The 17,106-nt window shown below is 49.3% G+C and overlaps 1 protein-coding gene across 1 annotated transcript in view; it reads left to right on the top strand.

The window, feature by feature from the left end:
• Positions 1-4,863: 4,863 nt before the first annotated feature.
• LOC119395848 (neprilysin-1) overlaps positions 4,864-17,106 on the top strand; it is a 198,751-nt gene continuing 186,508 nt past the window's right edge. The window contains exon 1 of the mRNA XM_037662854.2: positions 4,864-5,181. Coding sequence (XP_037518782.2) covers positions 5,171-5,181 — 11 coding nt within the window. The 5' untranslated portion in view covers positions 4,864-5,170. The remainder of the gene's footprint in view (positions 5,182-17,106) is intronic.

Here is a 17,106-nt window from a genome sequence, read left to right as displayed (position 1 = left end):
ATTTATGGGAGAGGAGTGATGTAGTACATAGCGTGATTAACTGCGCCAGTTGGTATGGAGTCATTGTAGGTACAGCACAAAAAAGCAGATGAAACCCAGTAAGAATAAAGAACACAAAACTGCGCTCAAGCAAATGGACCGTCCCGACAGCAGACGGCGATGCACCATGCACGCCGACACGCCGAGACCCTAAGGTGCTTCGCCTCTAAAAGCCCGCAAAGCCTCTGCGACATCACATGAAAAAAGAATCATCTCGGGATAAAACGATGATGTGCCGTAGAAGACGAGGCCCTTGAAACTCTGTGTTTCGGGGGCTCTGTGTGATTTTGTCCATTTCTTTATAACTGCTTGTTCTTAGGAATAAAGCTTGATTTGGAAGTAAACAACGCTTGCTTGTGTGCTTTACTTTTCCTGTGTTTCGCGTATTTTTTTTCCGCTGTACTAACAATCGATGTATAGCAATAGTGAGTAATAGCTAAGCGGCTCGGTGGGCCAGCGGGCCCAACGAAGGAGCGGAGAGGGCAGCGGAGCGCGAGACGAAATGAAGAGTAATAGCTAAGCGGCTTAGCGTCGCCCCGCGCGCTGGACGTAGAACGCACCTCGCGTTCCGCTGTGGAGTCAGTTGAGCGTAGCGTGAAGGTGCGTCCACTTGGTTTCGCCTTCGTTTTGCAGCCAAGCTGACCGCGTCTCGACAAGACGCGCTTGAGAAAAACGCGAAATGTATGCAGTTATCTGCACGTCTGTGAACACGCGATCAAATGTAATCTGTACGGAAAAGATGTCAAAGTAGCACGTACTTTTTCAAGTTTCTTGTGTCTTCTTGTCTCCTATTTCGAATCAAAAGATCAACACGAGTTTTTCGATGATTTGAATCCACTTTAGGTCATCTCCAAACGGCCTCGCCTTCAGAGTCTTCTTATGTTGAAAAGCAGCGCCGGGACATTTCGCCTGGAGCAGAGCGAGCGCTGGCGTTGGCGGGTCTCGCCGACAACATGCCGCTGCCGCTTGTGTTGGAGGTCGCCCTCTTGTCTCGCGAAACCGCTGGTCCGCGGCCACGCTCCGCTGAGCAGAGGATACCAGCGGCCGAGCGGTCCGCTCCGTAAAAAACGCTGACTGTCCCAGCGTGCCGCACATGCGCAGTTTGGCGTCTCCGCTCGTCCGCCGGGCCTGCTGGCCCGCTGAGGCGCTTAGCTATTACTCTCTAATGTCGCCACTTTAAAGAGTGCCTCCCGGCCTTTTCCTCTGGCGTCTCTCTCTTAAAGTGTAGCAAACCTAACCAAAGGCAATCGGGCTATTCAGAGCCGATATAATGGCAGTAGTGGTTTTGACGGGAGGAAAGACGCTTAATTATGCAGCTCATAGGAGAGCACGGCGCAGATTCGTTGTGGGGAGGAGGAAGAGGAGCGAAAGAACAGCGGGCAAAGGGGATGCCATCTTCTCGAGAAATGAGCGCCCAAGGCATCGAGCACCCGGCCGGGGTACTCCTCTCCCCACTAGAAAAAGTGACGTCTGTCCCACGGATCTGGGAACCGAACCCAGTGCCTCCCGCATTGGAGGAGCATGCTCTAACCACTCGACGAACAGACGGGTAAAATGCACGCTCGCCTAAAGGGTACCACTCGAGTAAAATGCATAACGGCTAAAAATACGTGCTGCCACCTCCCCTCTCCCATTCGCACAACGTGAAACGTGATGACGCCTGTTGCGCGCCATTGAGAAATCGAAAGGTCGCGGTGTGCAGCGAGGCGTCAAGTTGGGCTTCGTCGTAATGGAGCGATTATCATATACGTGTCGCCCTGTGGGCCTGCGATGGCGCCGCGCCCACCTTGTGGTGGCATCGCTCTTATCTGTCGCCTCCTCTTGAGATCGTAGACGGGGTGCGTCATCGTGGACCACACGTGGACCACGTTTTCGGTGCGTCGCAGCATGCAGTTTCAGTGTACCAGCAGAGTGCCACGGAACACGGACGTTGCTGGGAGATTCCGTTGCGGCTTTCCTACGAACGCGGGGCGTAATAACGGTGTCCCAGGAACGTTTACTGAGGCTGATATTCCAATTCGAGCAGGGTGCGGTAGTGTGATGGCATTAAAAAAGATGTGACCGGCCTAAAGTAAGAATTTTTTTGTAAGGTGAGGGGAGCGGGCTCATTGTATACTTGTGGATGTAACGGGAAGAAAGTAATCATCGTAGGCTTGGAACGGTGACACCAAGGGCGCCACACGAGGCGACAGCACAAACATCGCCGATAAAATGGCGACGGCCAGCAGAGGCAGGTAATTGGGTATACTGAGACGTGCATGGCCTCCCTTATGGGTGACGCTTACTTAATGGAAGCGCGCAGATCAAGGACACCCGATTGGCTAAGTAGAAAATAAATTCTTGTACAAATCACCCATAGATGCCTTGAAAAAAGGCAGAAGTTCAGGCGAAGATGGGTGCTTGAAGAGGACAAGAATTCATGAACATAAGGTGTCGCTGGAGACGACGTTTCGACAAGCGGACTTGCCTTCTTCAAGGCTGCAGCAGTGTCAGCCTTGAAGAAGACAAGTCTGTTTGTCGAAACGTCGGCTCAGCGACAGTCCATGAATTTTTCTTATCGATAGGTACTTTGAAAGAGTTAGCTTAATTGGAATACACCGGGAGTCTGGGACTCCACTGAGTGACAGCATCGGCACAATAACTCCTTAAGGCGGAATTAGTCGAGTCTTAATTATATCGGCTATGCGACTGGTGCTGTTTTAGTCAGTGACATATGTCGGCCGAGCAGACGTGCAAGAACCCATGAAGGAAAAGAAGGAAGGCCCCGCTTTAGTCACAACGAGCTTACGTGACAATACATTCATGTGGGTCATGGCGCTGGTGTGATAGATGACATGAGCTGTCGACTATGGGACTCTATAGCGTCGAAAGTCATTTCTGGACAGAAAGTGCACGAGTAATAAAACGTTCGCACAGAAAAAGGAACGGCAATGTAGAGAAATCTTGTACGCGTATATATATTCTGCAGTGAACCTATATATAGGTGTCGCTTGTTTCACTGCACATATTCCCGTAGAGAAAAATGATATGGCCGCCTTCAGTAAAATTCTCCTATACACTGCATGCCACCAGCACATCTTATTTCGCACTGATCCGGACCAGGGGTCCATGTGTTTGCGAAGAAGACGGCGCTTAAAGCACAATGCGAAAGCGAGCCATCTGCTTGTACAAAACTAACGCATGAGTTGCGCCGTCGGTTTCCGACGTTTCATTGGGTTTAATCTCGCCACGCTGCGCCATGTTCCATATTATGCCCAAGCAGCAGCGCATTTAGTAATAAAGAGGTGTCTGTGAAATTCTTTGTGAGTTTAAGCCTGCCTATGCGGACGCCCATGCCATGAACTAACTAACTAACTAACTAACTAACTAACTAACTAACTAACTAACTAACTAACTAACTAACTAACTAACTAACTAACTAACTACTAACTAACTAACTAACTAACTACTACTACTACTACTACTAACTAACTAACTAACTAACTAACTAACTAACTAACTAACTAACTAACTACTAACTACTAACTAACTAACTAACTAACTAAGGTGGAGACTGAGGTTCGCTGTGTGTCGCAGCCCCTGTGCCACTTAGCGGCACAGGGGCTGTCATTTCTAACCAGTTATCTGAGCCGATATTCTAGAAATATCCAGCCTGTTTGCTCAATGCTTCACTATAGCCGCGCTGGGTCGGAAGGAGGGACAAAACAAATACACGCTTGAGCAACAGCTGGAGCTACAAGAGATCAATTGTTCGTGAGCAGTAACAATTTGAGTATAAGACACGAACAAAGTACCGAACTATATATATATGAAGCTGCACTCACAAGTGACGTATAACTGAAGGTTTTTGCTAAATGCAGACAGAACTGTGCGTATATTTGCAGTTCTAAGCGCGCATACGCGCAGCACTAGAGACCGCAGGAGATAGCTGAATCACTACAGAAGCAACTCCGCGTCCTACAAGACCGTTTTCATCAAAAGCATAAGCGAAATACGTGAACGCTGCGCTTCATCTCATTAACAGACGATAGACAATGACCAAATGTTCTAGTAATCCTCTCAGTAGAAAAAGGAAGCACAAACAAGGATTGGGCGGCAGATTAACAGCGCTGGTATATAAGGTGCCTGTCTATCCTTTCACCGTGCTGCTGACTGGACTTGCACTTGTCCATCAACCTGTACTAACAGTTGCTAACAGCATATTGATGCCCCGATCAGGACGCAGTATACTTTCTGTCGACTTGCCAAACCTCCACCTCCTCTCCGTCCTGAAAATACGGGCTCTGTTCAATGTGAACACACTATAAACTTTGACTTCGCGATGGGAAAGTCCGCTGGACGTGCACTATACTACCTGTAAGCCACTGAATAATTTAAACAATTTTGCACCTGCGGCAAGTTTCCTCAAAACCAATCCCGTCGTTCATCCACTCAGCTTCAGCGCTGGTATAGGACACGCCGTCAAGCAACATGCGCACGCGTTACATCAAAATCCGTCGTCCATACTTCACTCGCTCTCTTGAATCCGTAGCCGTTCCGGCGCAACCACGTTTAACGGGGGCAAGTGGGAACGCACACGCACCATTGCACATCTCCGGCTCCGACAGACTTACGGCGTCTTTTTTTTTTCTCCCTCCTTTTTTCGCATTTTTCGTGGAACAGCAGTGCAACACGCGCGCACACATGCGTCGCTGTGCCGGAAGCAGCTTTCGCATGGCGCAGGAAGCTCTCTTAGCGCTTCGCAGGTGCTCGCGGCGAAGAGCTGTGCTCTACGCGTATGAACGACGCACGCCGCAGAAGCAGCATGCGCGAGAGGGGCGTCAGCTGTCATGCAGAACAGAACAGTGATGTCACCAGCAGCGGCAGCAGCGGCGGCGGTGGTGGGGGAAACACAGCTTCGACGTCTGCCCCCGCTGAAGTTGCGAGGCAGGCAGGCATGCGTTGTTCGACTGCGCGACCACCAGCGATGAGACCAAGGGCCCGGGAGTAGGCGCGCCGCCTTTCTGGATTTCTGGAGATCGTACGCCGACAACCTGTCTCACGTGTGGGAACACTTGTCGGTCCTGGCTGCGTCTGGTCGTCATAGAGACCCGGGTTCGATGCACCGCGGGTCCTGCCGGGCAGCTGCGCGATGCTGCAGACGTGAGTGTCCTTTTCACTCTCGTGGGGATGTGAGTAGCTGACCAAAGATGTGTCGCATTGTTTAGATCTAGGCTGTGTATATACAGGTATACATCAGCTCGCCCTAAACTATTTGAAGATGCGCAGAAGCTTGAGCAGGAACGCTTGACGAGAGTCCTCATAGAAAGAACTGAAAAACTCCGAGAATGACACCAGGTGTAAGTACGTCTTCACCAAGATACCGCTTGTGAATAGATGCATAGGCCGCGGCGCCTAAGCGCCTACTAAGTTGACACAACGCACACGGTCCGGATTCCTTATATCCTGTGTTACGCTGCGAACCTTGAGTTTCGGCTACGTGACTCATTTCTTCATGGTTCGATGGTTGGTTCCCATCATAGGCATCTATAGAGTTCAAGTAAAACGCCACTTCTTCAGGGTAACGTGATACCCACGAGACCTTCATAATGTTTAGCCTCACAACGCCTTCATTGGTAAGCTTGCATCATGGCCTGCTGGCTTGTTCTTACTTTCCGTGTGCCATTCCTCCGTGACAGCGAGCGTCGCGGACGTATGACGTGAAAGTCACTTACTACCGAGGTTTCTGCCTTGTGATACCGCCAAAATGGTGAAACATTTAGTCCACACTGTCGGGAGACAACGTATGGCTGTCAGCCTGGCGTCACTGCAGCAATATCTTTTGGGGAACACGCCATCGATGTTTTCTCCTAAAAACTGTAGACGACTTGCAAGCCGGAGCACGAATTACGAAAAGGTAAGTTTTGTGGTCGCCGAAATACTCTCACTGTGTGGAATGAACATTCTCTTGCAGTATCATATAAAAGTGCCTCATTTACCTTTGGAGGAACAGAAAGGGGCTTGGCTGTTCGGAATCCAGCAATAGATATCGCGGTGAACGATACCGGAGTATAATGTGGCGTTCTATTCCCATAATTTTTAGAGATGAGGCAATATTTAAAATTGCAACTATACACAATCCGAATAGTATCAGATATTTTCCTCGAAAATTCGCTCTTCGTTGTTGTCAAATATATTCTTTTCGGTAGAATTTAGTCACCACAGTTTTTGCTATGTATATAAGTAGGTACTGATTCAAATGCACTCTTTCCCGAGTGATTTCCATGCTTGATAACTATGGTTTTTGCGCAGTCGATCCAGTTCCTTAATGAACGCTTAAACGAGGACAGCTATGTTTAATAGCTTGCCAGCTTATTCAGATGGCATGTCCAGCGGCGTAGCCAGAAATTTTTTTAGGGGGGGGAGGACACCTTCTTGATGTAAAGTGGGGGTCGGGCAGGCAGATGTGATCGAGTGTCATTTTGTGCTCTCTATGCCATGACAAAAAAAAAATTCGCGGGGGGGGGGGGGGGGGGGGAGGGGGCACGGGCCTGGTGTGCCCACCTCCCTCCTGGCTACGCCACTGGGCATGTCTCATTTTGGGTAGCACGCGATATCACCTTTTAGACGCAGCAGTGTATATTTTTTAGCAAATAGCCTGCTCTCTCGAATCCTTCCGACCAATGCACGGGGCTAGACCCGAACTCCTTCAACGAGCTTTATATTCCGTTGGATATAAGTAGAACGGTCATGTTTCACTTTTGTTATTGCTCTCATTACCAACGTGCGATATCTCCCTTGATAAGATATCTAATTCTTAGTGACATAAGTTTGACACTGCGCGCTAGGGCGCGCCCTGCGGGACCTCATTAAAGTTATTTAAATCAATCAATCAATCAATCAATCAATCAATCAATCAATCAATCAATCAATCAATCAATCAATCAATCAATCAATAAGTTTCAAGTATTTAGTGACGTTATATGTCATTGCTGCTTAACAGACATCTAGAAGTCTTATTCTCACTCTTCTTCTCTCACTCTTTTTTTTATTCTGCGTGTTCGATTCGGTACATCAAGGCCGTCTTTCTCAAATATTCATAAACCTTTATTTGCGTGTCAGCACTCTTGTCCGTCTGTCATTGTTGGTCCGTGTATTATTCCGTGCCGTTCGTTCGTTAAAAATCGATTCGTATGCAGTTTCAAAATTTTCGAACGCTCCTGACGATTTCAATTTTGGCGATTAATTCTGCTGTGGCCCACGCTGCGGTCCATCTACGTGGTCATCGGGAACGATTAAGCCTCGTTTGGTTAGTCGGCGATACATTGCTCTTAGTGGAGAGGCGCCAATCGACACTCATGTACACGTACATAGAAGTGAGTACACGACATCCCTGACAAGGGCCGGGCCGGTTGTAAGCGTTGTGTGACAGAGCACTAGAGTCGATTGAGGGAAATCACGGAGGCATTTCATTTCGTTTCATGCCAGCAAGCCGGCTGATACGAGCTGTACAGCTTTCAAAGACGCTGGGCTTCACATGGGCTTCTTGTTGCCACGTGACAAGACTCGTCGTAAAGTCCTTAAGCTTCCGGAGAAGTGCGTTGCTGTTTGTTAAATGAGGCACTGTTCTGTCGATATTTTGGCAGCGTTACTCGTGCCCGGTAACAAGCCCGTGAACGGCCGGACCACGCATTTCCGTTGGTGTAGGCAATGGTTCAGCGCCACGCACCACCGGTCGACTTCTCTAACCAGTGAGGAGTGTAACACGTTCGAGTGATTCACTCTACTGCAGCATGAACAGTCTATACATTCGATCCCCATGAAATGGACGAAATTCGCGGGTAAAGCCACTTGGAGAACGCCGCTTGAGTAGCTTCCTTCACGACGTCTGCCGTGGAGTTCTTGAGGGATCCGCCCCGACGGCGGCGCGGTCGAAGGTTCGCTTCCTCGAGCTCGCACGCGACCGAAGCGCGTACACGATTCGTCTAATGCACACCGAAGAAAGCCGCGGGAGTCACGCAGCATTTTAGCGGAGTGCCGGGGGTGGGGGAACCATCGTACACAGGCTGCTGATTTACGTGCTGACTGCGGAGTGGCTTCGGCTGAGTGCCTCCGCAATATGAGCCGCCTCGGTGAGGCGAGCATCTGAGCGTAGCGCAGCGCTCACTATGGGGCCACGGCCGGTTGTGTACGCTCCAAGTTTTCGCGCCTACACGCCTCCGGCGTCATTGAGCAGTCTTTTCACTTCTCGAACCTGCTCATTGCGACGACAGCGGCAGCTGCGAAACCTCATGCGCTTTCAGCTCAATGCACATTGCAAGTTCTGGATTCCTTGAAGCCAGTCCTTTCAAGCCTTTTTTTACATCTCGGATTCGAGTCTACATTTAAACAGCCGCAGAGGAACGGGTCTCAAACATTTATCGGTTGCATAGGTCGGCACTGTAAGAGAATACTCACTCACACTCACTCATTCCAATATTTTCAGCCTTCGCACTCACTCACGTTCATACTCACGCCTACTCACACTCATAGGCTCTCACTCACGTTCATACTCACGCCTACTCACACTCATAGACACTCACTCACGTTCATACTCACGCCTACTCACACTCATAGGCTCTCACTCACGTTCATACTCACGCCTACTCACACTCATAAGCATTCACTCACGTTCATACTCACGCCCACTCACACTCAGGCAATCACTCACGTTCATACTCACGCCCACTCACATTCATAGGCATTCACTCACGTTCATACTCACGCCGACTCACACTCCTAGACACTCACTCACGTTCATACTCACGCCCACTCACACTCATAGGCATTCACTCACGTTCATACTCACGCCTACTCACACTCATAAACACTCACTCACGTTCATACTCACGCCTACTCACACTCATAGGCTCTCACTCACGTTCATACTCACGCCTACTCACACTCATAGACACTCACTCACGTTCATACTCACGCCTATTCACACTCATAGGCTCTCACTCACGTTCATACTCACGCCTACTCACACTCATAAGCATTCACTCACGTTCATACTCACGCCCACTCACACTCATAGGCACTCACTCACGTTCATACTCACGCCCACTCACACTCATAGGCATTCACTCACGTTCATACTCACGCCGACTCACACTCATAGACACTCACTCACGTTCATACTCACGCCTACTCACACTCATAGACACTCACTCACGTTCATACTCACGCCTACTCACACTCATAGGCACTCACTCACGTTCATACTCACGCCTACTCACACTCATAGACACACCCATTCACGTTCATACTCACGCCTACTCGCACTCATAGGCACTCACTCACGTTCATACTCACGCTTACTCACACTCATGAGTGCTCACTCACGTTCACACTCACGTCCACTCACACTCATGAGTACTCACTCATACTCACACTCACAACGTTCAAATGAGTGTGAGTGAGTGTGAGTGAGTGCACTCATGAGTGAGTGTGCCGAGCTATGATCGGTTGTGACTGCATGTGTGCGCGCTGAACGCTGATACGTGTGTGTGCGTTTTACTTGTTCTCTCTTTCCTCCTTGCTCTCTATATTTTTTTCTTCCTTTTCCCCTCCCCCGTGTAGGGTAGCGAACCGTTTACAACATGGTTAACCTCCCTGCCTTTCCTTTGCCTCTATCTCTCATGCGCTTTCAGCATAAGCATATCTAAAGTGCGCTGCTAGCCACCGCGGTGGTGAAATTGTTACCGTGCTCGGCTGCTGAACCCAAGGTAGCGGGTTCGATTCCGGCCATGGCGATAGCATTTTCTATGGAAGCCAAGAATGCTTGAGGCCCGTGTACTTAGATTTAGGTGCACGTTGAGGAACCCCAGGTGGTCGAAATTTCCGGAGCCCTTCATTACGGCGTGCCTCGTAATCATATCAAGATTTCAGCTCGTGAAACCCCAGCAATTATTACGAAAGTGCACTGCTGCTCTTGCGAACCGAATAGCCTCGCGAGAAATGTGCCACTTGTCTTATATATCTTCGTCGTCCATGCAACCACTTCATTCATATTAAGCGTGACCTGGCATGGGCCCTTTTTTCATCGTTTAAATGCACAAATAGAGGAATCAAATATTAACTGAAAAAAAAAGAACATTCTCGATCGAGTGTTTAATTATGACCGTGACGGCAGTTGTTTATATGAAATCTTGTGGGCCGTCACAATGTATGACATATCCCCACCCCCCTTCTCCCTTTTTGTTAATCCTAAAAATGGCACGTAATTTGAGATATTCAACGCCTTATATGTATTAATCAGTCTGAAGCGTTTCGGTTTGGAAACAGCGGAAATGGTTACGCTGTGCGTGCAAAAAGTCCAGCCTGTCAGGAGAGCTCCATCAAGTTTTTTTTTAAGGCCCTTTCAAGCGAACAGGAGGTTGAGGAAGCCTGCCTCAGGGTTTCCAGAATTTGGAGGCATGCGTGCGTGGTGCCGATCTGTGGACGGCCGACGCGATCGACACTCCGGGGTAATTGAGTGGCAAATCATATCTCACCAACAAAACTATTTGTCAGTAGTGACTCATGGTTCTAGCTATAACGCAAACAGACCGGAGCAATCTCGTAAAATTTGACGTAGCGACACAAAGCATGTAGGTTTCTGGGACATTTCAATACTTAACGCTACCCATAAGAGCCGCATGGCGTCATTGTAAAATATTCAAATGTCATTAGGAACCTATGAGCTTTGTGCCACGCTACTGGACTTTTAACTTTAACCTTCCTGTGGTTCTCTGCTACCTATAGAACAGTGATTCTAGTTTGATAACTATAGTTTTTGTACGTTGGATATGATTTGTTATGCCTGTTTCCTATTCATTTGCAACCGGGCGCCATGGCTACCGCTCTGATAGAAATGGCGTCGCATGCACATGTCCCTAAATCCTAGTGAGTTGTGCGCGGCGGGAGATTTTGAAGGGGGACAGCAGTCCTCTTCAAGGGACCCTGCAACACTTTTCTGAGTAATCATCGAATGGCTTCGTTAAAGGAGTTTACTACCTAACGAATCGACTGCCGCAAAAAGTTTTAGAATCCGGAGAGCAGAACTCACGTACTTGAAGATTTCATGTCGTATGGCCTAATTTAACTCTATTTTAGAAAAAAAATGGGACAAATGAAAAAGGAAAGCGTTTTTGATGTCATATAAGAATGAGATGTGCAGTGAAAAGCAAACTTTACATGAGCCATGAAGCATTATAAAACTAAAGAAGGGAATACCTAATCAGAGTAATCTTTTTAAAGTAAGGACGTTAGCTTTCAAGGATTTCGTGATGACTTATCTTGAGCACAATCATATGTAAGAGTATGAATCCATTACTTGGAAATGAATTTATTGCAGCAGAATTCAGTTATGTAACTACATAGTGTCGGAAACAAAAGGACGGTGCGACGCGCAGGTCGGGTGCTCCTAAAGCTGGAGCAAACACTATTTGCAGTTGCTCCTCAATTTCTAGCGAGCATACAATCTGCGTGCCAAGTGCGTCGTTGAATGAGAACGCATTGTCTGCATACACCACATAATAAAAGCAGGCATAACGTACGTGTATCTAATATAAATGTACTTCAGGCTTGACTACTACGATGCATCCGGACGAATGTACGTCTGCGAGAATGCTCCTGAATCGTCGTTTGAACAGTAAAGGTGGGGGCAGAAAACAAACATGGGGAAATTTCGCGTACGTATCTATTATATTAAATCGCTTGCCTAAACGAAAGTCCGCTCATTGAAAAACCGGCAATACATTGGGGTGGTGGGAGGGGGGAGGAGGAGGCGCTGAATTGAAAAGCAATGTTAATTGACGTTTTCTGCAATACCGTGATATTCCTTGTAACTAGATCGTCGTCAGCCTGACGACGATCTAGCTACAAGAAATATCACGGTGTGGCTTCGGCATGCGTGGTCTGTCTGCAATGTGCACCTGAAGAGAGATCCACTGCGCCGCGTATGCAACGCTCACCGCGGCACACTTAATGCAGGTTACACGTCGTTTCTGTTCGTTGGTGCCAAGAGTCACCGTGAGTGCTTCGCTATAAAACGCTCTATAGATTTCGAGTTCTCTTACCTTGCGTTCAATTGTGTCGTCGTTTTATATTTATTTGTTGTACACTGCAGATATATAGCGCCATTCTACTCACAAGTTCATTGCCAGTAAAACTTGTAGGGTTTCGCGGCTACCTCTAGCCCTGAACCCTTAAGAGATGAGGCCGAGACCCGAAGAAACACGTCTTTACTGGTCCGAGCCTCGGCCGCAACTGCCCGCTGCCAGCGGCCACCGCGTGCCACGAGCGCACACGTGATCATCGTTCTCTTCTATGAATTCTCGCTGCCGCCGAGCGCTCCCACACTGCCCCCTCCCCTCCGGTGAAATAGGGGAAAGGAGGTGCCACGGAGATGGAGCAACTAGCCCTGGCCACGGCGGACCGCACGTGGCACATATGACCACATGTCAGCGGTGTCAATCCACAACTCCTTGTGGGACCTCATGGGCTGCCGGAGCATGATGGCACGCCGATGCTCTTGGTGCAGAGCCGGTCCCACCAAGCTAGCTAGTGAGCCCAGAGTAGTCATAGTAGGCCTCCTGGCGCTGACGTTCCATGGTGCTGTTGTCGTAGTAGACGTACCGCTGTGTCGAGTTTTGCCGTTGTAGCCGCTCGGACCATTCGCGTCTGGGTGGCGGCCACTCCTCCGCGTAGTCATCTTCGAACGCTGGCGGCCTCGGCAGTGTTAGATACGAACTGCGCACCATTGCAGCATCCAGCTTTACGGCGGATATGTGCGGCATTCCCACGGAGGCATAGGAGTGTGAGTCATCCCCAGAGCGACGCCTTGCCGTCAGAGCCGAATGGTTCGTGTTCCACGTACATCGACCCTGGGATGATGGCCTCGCCGTGATGCAACATGATGCACGGATGCATTGCATCCCCAGGCGCGCGCTCTTACCCGCAAGGAGTGCAGTCCCCCGGCAACACGGCTCTGGGTCCCCCATTGGCAGAAAGTGACGCCACCTGTTTGGGAATGCTGATTGGACGGACCTGACATCATCTCGTCCCAGTTCTTGATTGGCTGGAAGTGACGTATGGGAAAGCTTTATAAGAAGCACAACCATCGAAAGCCGGGTCGTGTTCTCCTGGCCGTGGTCCGCAGCGTACGATATGCTGCCGGCCGAAACTATGTTTATCTGCAGTCTTCTCACCCTATTTTAATAATGCTCATATTGTAAATAAATCTAAGTTCTTCATCGCACTTCCTCGTCAATCAAGGCCAACTCCCGCGCCTCAGCGGCAGGATGCAATAACTGGTGGCAGCGGTAAGGATGGACCCTCGATCCAAGAAGTTCTCAGCGACAGGGAACGGACTCCGGAAGGACTGAGCGTCTGGGTACGGCGAGTGAGGAAGCCTTCAACCCGCAGAGCCCTGAGCAACTGGGAAGAAAGACAGAGTGGAGTCTTCGACCCAGAAAGTCCTGAGCAACTGGGAGCAGCGGACGGATGAACCAAATGGCATGGTGTTGCGTCCGTTGGTGAGCGTGTGGTTTTTTTTCCTTTTGATTCGCCAGACTTCAAAACTTGTGTGTTAATTTTGATTATTCTGGGAATCGGGTGATTTGTCGCAACTGAGTGTTTGCACAAATTTAAGGAAACAGTTCGAACCACCGGTCAGAGCAGCTGAAATGGATCTGAGAAGGTTGACGAAGTCAGACCTGCTGTTGTTGTGCGATGAGTTGGGAGTGGATGTGGACAAGAACATGAAAAAACCAGCTATCCAAAAGGCAATTAAGGAAAGTGAAAATGACGATGAGAGTATTCGGATTGCTTGGAAAGTGTTGCAGGACGCGCAAAAGCGAGAGCTAGAACAGAAAAAGCTCGAGCTAGAGCGGGAAGAACGCTTGAGAGAACATGAGCGACAACAGCAAAAACACGAAAAAGAAATGGCTGAGATACAGGTTGAAATCCTGAAGTCGCGTGCAGCGGCGGGTATCGAATGGGACAACCTTGTGAGACCAAGCGAGGTCGAGCCATGTCGGATGGACCAGTGGATTAAACCCTACAAGATGGGAGAGGACATTGCGTTGTTCTTGGTCCATTTCGAGAGAACTTGCGAGAGATGTAAATTTTCTCCGAGCACTTGGTCGCAGCGCTTAGTGACGTTGTTACCCTGTGAGGCGGCGAATGTAGTCGCAAGATTGAGTGTGAGTGATGCGGAGGACTACGGGAAAGTAAAAGCAACGCTTTTGAAGAGGTACCGAATTTCCTCAGAAGCATTTAGGCAGCGTTTCAGAGACGCTAGCAAAAATAGTAATGAGGACTACTCTGAGTTCGCGTACGGTTTGAAAACAAACCTCTTGGAGTGGCTGAAGGGCGCCGATGTCTACGAAAGTGGAGATAAGGTTGTGGAGTGTATATGTCTCGAACAATTTTACCGCAGTATTCCACAGGCAGTGAGACTTTGGGTGCAAGATAGGGATGGCGTAGATACGGTAGAAAAAGCAGCGCTGCTAGCTGACGAGTATGTGATGCGGCGAAAGCTCACTACTGATGACACGCGTTTACATGGAAGCAGGCACGTAGCCAGGATTTTTTTTTCGGGGGGGGGGGGACCCAAGGCCTAATTGTTCGAAAGAAAGTATTTCCATGGCAAAAATAAAACAAAGGTTGCCCGGGAATATAGAAAGCCGGACGAATTTCGGGGGGGGGGGGCCGGGCCCCCCCCTTGCCTACGTGCCTGCATGGAAGGGATAATTCAAAAGGGTTTATCCATCCAAAAACGCAGACACCAGCAAAAGCTACCCGGAGGGCCGAAACTGCGGAACAGACAACAGAAGGGAACCACGATAACGGAGTTAGCAACACTTCGGCAGAAAGAAAAAAAAAAGGTTGACTCTCGAGAATTCGAGAAAAGACGGCCGTACCGATGTTATAAATGTCAGGGCCTAGGTCACTTTGCCACGGATTGCAAGAAAGAAAAGCCAGTGGTGCTTTCCTATGTGAGCGGAAGCATAGACAGCTTGGAGCTTCTTCGTCCGTACCTGCAGGAGCTGCGTATTAACGGAAAGATCTGCCGGGTTTTAAGAGACAGTGGAGCAACCATGGACTTAGTTCACCCTTCTTTTGTAAGCGCGGAAGACTACACCCGGAGGGGTAACTTGGATAAAGTCTGTCCTAGAGGAACACAGCGTTTGCTTACCAATAGCGAGAGTCACGGTATCCGGTCCATTCGGAGACCTGGAGACAGAGGCAGGCGTCTCGAAGGCACTGCCAATGGACTACCCGTATCTCTTTTCAAACCATTCAGAGCGTTTGTTACGGGAGCGCGGTCAGGAGTTAGGAGAAGGAAGAGTGCAAGCATTAACGCGCTCGCGAGCCCGCCAAATCGCGGCTCAGCTTGCGAATGAACCAAGCACGGATGAGGCCAAACAGGAGAAAGCACCTTCCAAACTCCAACCCGACACCATGGCGGGAAAAACAAAGAGCGCGATAGGCGAGGGGCCGCGAGAAACCATCGCCGCGGAACACCCTCCCCGCGAAGCTATGAGGTCAGCTCAAATAACGGAGACAGAGAACGCCTCGGTGCTTCCTCCTACCTCGGGTAGCTTTGACAGGCTTCTCCAAGTAAACCGAGAGTCGCTCATCGCCGAACAAGCGAAAGACCAGACTCTTACACGTTTACACTTCCACGCGAAAGAGGGCCTGGCTAGGCGCAATGTAAGCATCCACAAGAAGGGAGGACTGTTGTATAGGCACTACCGAGATCGAAAAAGCCGGACTCTTGATCAGTTAATTGTTCCGGAGAGGTATCGGGCTGATCTCCTGGCTTTGTGTCATGGAAACGGCTGGTCAGGTCATCTAGGAGTCAACAAAACCAAAGAGAGGCTTTTGCTAGAGTATTACTGGCCAGGATGCTTTAAAGATGTAGAAAATTACGTGAGGTCCTGTGACGCGTGTCAGCGAGTGGGAAAGCCGGGAGATAAGCGCAAGGCGCCTTTAAAGTTGGTTCCCTTAATCACAGAGCCATTCCGTCGACTGGTAATCGATACAGTGGGACCGTTACCGCCGAGCCGATCGGGGAGCAGGTACCTTTTGACTATGCTCTGTCCTGCGACAAAGTTTCCGGAAGCGGTTCCGTTGAAAGAACTTAGTTCCACCGAGATAGTGGATGCTCTGTTGACCACGTTTGCGCGTATCGGGTTTCCTGTAGAGATTCAAGCTGACCAGGGTACTGTATTTACAAGTGCCTTAACAACAACGTTCCTAGAAAGGTGCGGGGTGCGACTCGTACATAGCTCACTGTATCATCCCCAATCAAACAGTGTTGAAAAGATGCACTCGGTGCTTAAGAGAGTGTTACGTGCCTTGTGCCATGAGCACAAAGCAGACTGGGAGGATTGTTTACCTGCAACACTGTTCGCGTTGAGAACAGTTCCACACAGAGCAACAGGCTTCACTCCCTCCGAGCTGGTGTATGGACGGACGCTTCGTTCCCCACTCAGAATGATACGAGAAATGTGGGAAGGAACAGGTGAAAGCCAGACAGTCGTGAGTTACGTCTTAGAATTGCTGGATCGCTTGAGTACATCACGCGAATTGGTGGAAAAAACCTCAAAGAGGCACAGAAAAATGCGAAGACGTACTATATGACAGGGGTGCGCGTAAACGAACGTTTAAGATAGGCGACATGGTCATGATCCTCAGGCCATCTCGTAAAAACAAACTCGAGGTACAGTGGGACGGACCCGTTAAGGTTACCCAAAAGATTTCAGAGACTAACTACACCCTAGAATTTCCAGGAAAAAAGGAACAAAGGAATAATTTACCACTGCAATCTAATGAAACCTTACTTTGGAAGGGAAGAGGTTGTCAACATGGTAGTAAATTCGTCAGAGGAAGTGGCGGTCGAACTTCCACTTTTGGGACCAAAGGCGGGCGCGAAGTGCTCCATAGAGGACATGCTGAATGTCTCGGTAAATCGAATGGCTCTCGATGCTAATCAGGTAGGAGACCTTCGTAAACTCTTCGAAGAATTTCACCAGTGCTTCAGCAGCCGACCGGGGA

Source organism: Rhipicephalus sanguineus, chromosome 6 (genome assembly GCF_013339695.2).
Source record: "Rhipicephalus sanguineus isolate Rsan-2018 chromosome 6, BIME_Rsan_1.4, whole genome shotgun sequence".
NCBI lineage: Eukaryota > Metazoa > Arthropoda > Arachnida > Ixodida > Ixodidae > Rhipicephalus > Rhipicephalus sanguineus.
The sequence above is the reverse complement of the archived record's forward strand: the minus strand, read 5'-3'. Positions and strand labels throughout refer to the sequence as shown.